Source organism: Notolepis coatsorum, assembly GCF_963971535.1.
Source record: "Notolepis coatsorum genome assembly, contig: SCAFFOLD_2334, whole genome shotgun sequence".
Taxonomy (NCBI): domain Eukaryota; kingdom Metazoa; phylum Chordata; class Actinopteri; order Aulopiformes; family Paralepididae; genus Notolepis; species Notolepis coatsorum.
Window position 1 is genome coordinate 14,679 of NW_028171854.1, and position 5,322 is coordinate 20,000.

The following is a 5,322-nucleotide window of genomic DNA, read 5'->3' on the forward strand; positions in this document are numbered from 1 at the left end:
TCCCCCAGGTCTAGAGACCTTCTCCTGGGTGCCACCAGGATCACGTGACTCCCCCAGGTCTATAGACCTTCTCCTGGGTGCCACCAGGATCACGTGACTCCCCCAGGTCTATAGACCTTCTCCTGGGTGCCAACAGGATCACGTGACTCCCCCAGGTCTAGAGACCTTCTCCTGGGTGCCACCAGGATCACGTGACTCCCCCAGGTCTAGAGACCTTCTCCTGGGTGCCACCAGGATCACGTGACTCCCCCAGGTCTATAGACCTTCTCCTGGGTGCCACCAGGATCACGTGACTCCCCCAGGTCTAGAGACCTTCTCCTGGGTGCCACCAGGATCACGTGACTCCCCCAGGTCTAGAGACCTTCTCCTGGGTGCCACCAGGATCACGTGACTCCCCCAGGTCTAGAGACCTTCTCCTGGGTGCCACCAGGATCACGTGACTCCCCCAGGTCTAGAGACCTTCTCCTGGGTGCCACCAGGATCACGTGACTCCCCCAGGTCTAGAGACCTTCTCCTGGGTGCCACCAGGGCGGCGCCACGGGGCGTTTTGGGGCTCAGGGGCTCAAGTAAAAACAACAAACGGAAGCACTCCCCCATCTGAGTTACTTAAAGGAACACGCCAACTTTTGGGGGAATTACCTTATTTGCCATCTACCCTGGAGTTAGACAAGCAGATAGAAACCCTGTTCTTCTCTGTGTATGCATTAGGCTTAGGGAACAGCCGCGCCGTTAGCCTAGCTTAGCGTCATTCACTGGAAGTAGGTGTGCCAGTGTAGCCTAGTTCCCAACAGTCACGAAATACAAGGTTTGGGGTGCCCCCCCCCCCATGGTTCTTTTCCAATAGGATACCTCTTTTTGATATCTTGCCCTATGCTGAAGATGTGAAGATAACGTTAAACCAAAAATATACAAAAGAAATCAATAACCACCTTCACCGAGGGCACTGTGTGTATAATGTACGTGAAGTCCCCCTAGCGGTAGGTACACACGCCTGTACGCAAAGAAACTAAAGAAAAAGCTTCAACGCCAGCTAAGCGCTTCTTCACGCTTTTCCCCGTTCACTGAACGCACGCCAGGGCCAAGGGTCCGGGGGTCACGAGGAGCGGCTCGGGGGGGTCAGAGTTCACCACGCCCGCCGTGAGCGCGTGGTTCTGGTGGTGCATGCGCTCCAGGATGCGGTGGATGCTGCTGAAGCCGGGCCGGTCCGGGGGGTGGGCGCTCCAGCACAGCCTCATCAGGTTGTACAGCTCCGGGGGGCAGTCCTCGGGCGCGCCCAGCACGTGGCCGTCCCGCACGTAGTAGATGACCTCCTCGTGGCCCATGCCGTAGTACGGCTGCATGCCGTGCGCGAAGATCTCCCAGAGGACCACGCCGTACGCCCACACGTCCGGACTCGCTGGTGTAGCGGTTGTAGAAGATGGACTCGGGCGGGCATCCAGCGGATGGGGATGCGTCGTTCTCGTTGGCCCTTGTAGTAGTCGGCCGAGTAGATGTTCCGCGAGAGGCCGAAGTCGGCGATCTTCACCACCATGTCCTCGCCCACCAGGCAGTTCCGCGTGGCCAGGTCGCGGTGCACGAACTTGCGCTCCGACAGGTAGGCCATGCCCGCCGCCACCTTCAGATCAGATGGGATTAGATTAGATTAGATTACATTAGATTACATTAGATTAGATTACATTAGATACATTAGATTAGATTAGATTAGATTACATTAGATTACATTAAATTAGATTAGATTAGATTAGATTAGATTAGATTAGATTACATTACATTAGATTACATTAGATTACATTTACATTAGATTACATTACATTAGATTACATTACATTACATTACATTACATTACATTACATTAGATTACATTAGATTACATTAGATTACATTAGATTAGATTGTACTTTATTGTCATTATATTTGCATACAATGAGATTTTGGGTACTCAAACTTAAGGTGCAGTAATACGTAATAAAAGATAAACATAAAATACTATACAATAATAATAATAATAATAATAATAATAATAATAATAAATAATAATAATAATAATAATAATAATAATAATAATAATAATAATAATAATAATAATAATAATAATAATAATAATAATAAATAATAATAATAATAATAATAATAATAATAATAATAATAATAATAATAATAATAATAATAATAATAATAATAATAATAATAATAATAATAATAATAATAATAATAATAATAATAATAATAAAATAATAATAATAATAATAATAGTATAAAATCAATAAATAATAATAATATACAATTATAAAATACTATACAAGAAACATAAAATACTATACAAGAACATAAAATACTATACAGCAACATTAATACTATACAAGAAACATAAAATACTATACAGCAACATTAAATACTATACAAGAAACATAAAATACTATACAAGAAACATAACATACTATACAAGAAACATAAAATACTATACAAGAAACATAAAATACTATACAAGAAGCATAAAATACTATACAAGAAACATAAAATACTATACAAGAAAACATAAAATACTAAATACTATACAAGAAACATAAAATACTATACAAGAAACATAAAATACTATACAAGAAACATAAGATACTATACAAGAAACATAAAATACTATACAAGAAAGATAAAATACTATACAAGAAGCATAAAATACTATAAAATAAACATAAAATACTATAAAATAAACATAAAAATACTATACAAGATATACAAGAAACATAAAATACTATACAAGAAACATAAAAATACTATACAAGAAAGATAAAATACTATACAAGAAACATAAAATACTATACAAGAAGAAACATAAGATACTATACAAGAAACATAAAATACTATACAAGAAACATAAAATACTATACAAGAAGCATAAAATACTATACAAGAAACATAAATACTATACAAGAAAGATAAATACTAAACAAGAAGCATAAAATACTATACAAGAAACATAAAATACTATACAAGAAACATAAAATACGAAAGATAAAATACAATACAAGAAAGATAAAATACTATACAAGAAACATAAAATACTATACAAGAAACATAACATACTATACAAGAAACATAAAATAGTATACAAGAAATAACATACTATACAAGAAACATAAAATACTATACAAGAAGCTAAAATACTATACAAGAAACATAAAATACTATACAAGAAAGATAAAATACTATACAAGAAGCATAAAATACTATACAAGAAACATAAAATACTATACAAGAAAGATAAAATACTATACAAGAAACATAAAATACTATACAAGAAACATAAAATACTATACAAGAAAGATAAAATACTATACAAGAAGCATAAAATACTATACAAGAAACATAAAATACTATACAAGAAAGATAAAATACTATACAGAAACATAAAATACTATACAAGAAAGATAAAATACTATACAAGAAACATAAAATACTATACAAGAAACATAAAAGAGTCTCTGATGGTCTGAGGGAGGGAGGTCCAGAGTCGGGGTGCCCACCTGCTGGGAGACGGACAGCTGCTCGGCGCAGGACAGGAGTCCCGCCTCCAGCTCGGAGGAGGAGCTGCGGCCTGATAGGCTGGCGTGGCTCAGCGCGCGGCTCAGCGTGCGCACAGAGCGCGCGGGCGAGCGGCGACGCAGGAACTCGTTGAGGTCGCCGTGGGCCATGTACTCGAACATCAGACACATGGGCTTGCCCACCGCACACACACCTATAGGGGGGGACACGCACACACACACACACACACACACACACACACACAGACACACATTAGTTCAATCATTAGAACGTTATCCTGAGAGAGAGAGAGAGAGAGAGAGAGAGAGAGGAATAAGAGAGAGAGAGAGGAATAAGAGAGAGAGAGAGGAATAAGAGAGAGAGAGGAATAAGAGAGAGAGAGAGGAATAAGAGAGAGAGAGGAATAAGAGAGAGAGAGAGGAATACGAGAGAGATAGAGGAATACGAGAGAGAGAGAGGAATACGAGAGAGAGAGAGAGAGAGAGAGAGAGAGAGAGAGAGAGAGAGAGAGAGAGAGAGAGAGAGAGAGAGAGAGGAATACGAGAGAGAGAGGAATACGAGAGAGAGAGAGAGAGAGAGAGAGAGAGAGAGAGAGAGGAATAAGAGAGAGAGAGGAATACGAGAGAGAGAGATAGGAATAAGAGAGAGAGAGAGGAATAAGAGAGAGAGAGAGGAATACGAGAGAGAGAGGAATACGAGAGAGAGAGAGGAATAAGAGAGAGAGAGAGGAATAAGAGAGAGAGAGAGAGGAATACGAGAGAGAGAGAGGAATACAAGAGAGAGAGAGGAATATGAGAGAGAGAGAGAGAGGAATAAGAGAGAGAGAGAGGAATAAGAGAGAGAGAGAGAGAAAGAGAGAGAGAGAGAGGAATACGAGAGAGAGAGACCCTCCCCCCACCCACCCACGAGGATGCAGCAGAGAGAGGCTCTCAAGCCGCCCATGCCCCCTCCTCCACCAGCATCTCACACCGTCAGCCCACCACCCTGAAAAGGACACTGATTGGACACTGTTGCTATCCTTATAGACTCAAATGGCAAGTTCATCCAAGAACAAAAACTTTTCCCCAACACAAGAGTGTCCAAAATCTGGTGCCCCACATTAGAGGATGCACTACAAATCCTTGCGCACCCGAGTTTGGCACACCAGGCCATATTATCATCCACACTGGCACCAACAACCTGCGGGAGGAACAGGAAGAGGTTGGTAGTCTGGTCACCAGAGTAGCAGAGAAAGCAGCTGTGACCTTCCCAGACTCACGCATCACCATCTCAACCTTGCTGCCCCGCAGAGACTTTCACCCCAAGACCATCAATAGGGTGAACGCTGACATCACCAGAGGATGTGCCTCACTCCCAAATGTACACGTTGCACATCATATATCCATAACGCCTGAGCACCTGTACGACCACTCCCACTTAAAAAAGCAGGCAGTGGGCATGTTTACAAAAACACTAAAGATGTGGCACTGGGCCGTCAAAGCCTCCACCTTACACCAGCCAGAGGACCTCCCAGGAGCCCCCACTACGCCTCAGACCCCACCAGGAGCCAGAGGACCTCCCAGGAGCCAGAGGACCTCCCAGGAGCCCCCACTACACCTCAGACCCCACCAGGAGCCAGAGGACCTCCCAGGAGCCCCCACTACACTCAGACCCCACCAGGAGCCAGAGGACCTCCCAGGAGCCCCCACTACACCTCAGACCCCACCAGGAGCCAGAGGACCTCCCAGGAGCCCCCACTACGCCTCAGACCCCACCAGGAGCCAAAGACCTCCCAGGAACCCC

The 5,322-nt window shown here is 42.8% G+C and overlaps 1 protein-coding gene across 1 annotated transcript in view; it reads right to left on the minus strand.

The window, feature by feature from the left end:
- Window positions 1-1,058: 1,058 nt before the first annotated feature.
- LOC311248166 (muscle, skeletal receptor tyrosine-protein kinase-like) overlaps window positions 1,059-5,322 on the minus strand; it is a gene marked incomplete at both ends in the record, with an annotated part of 8,660 nt that continues 4,396 nt past the window's right edge. Inside the window, 4 exon segments of the mRNA XM_084339103.1 lie at window positions 1,059-1,388; window positions 1,390-1,431; window positions 1,433-1,615; window positions 3,522-3,733. Coding sequence (XP_084195229.1) covers window positions 1,059-1,388; window positions 1,390-1,431; window positions 1,433-1,615; window positions 3,522-3,733 — 767 coding nt within the window.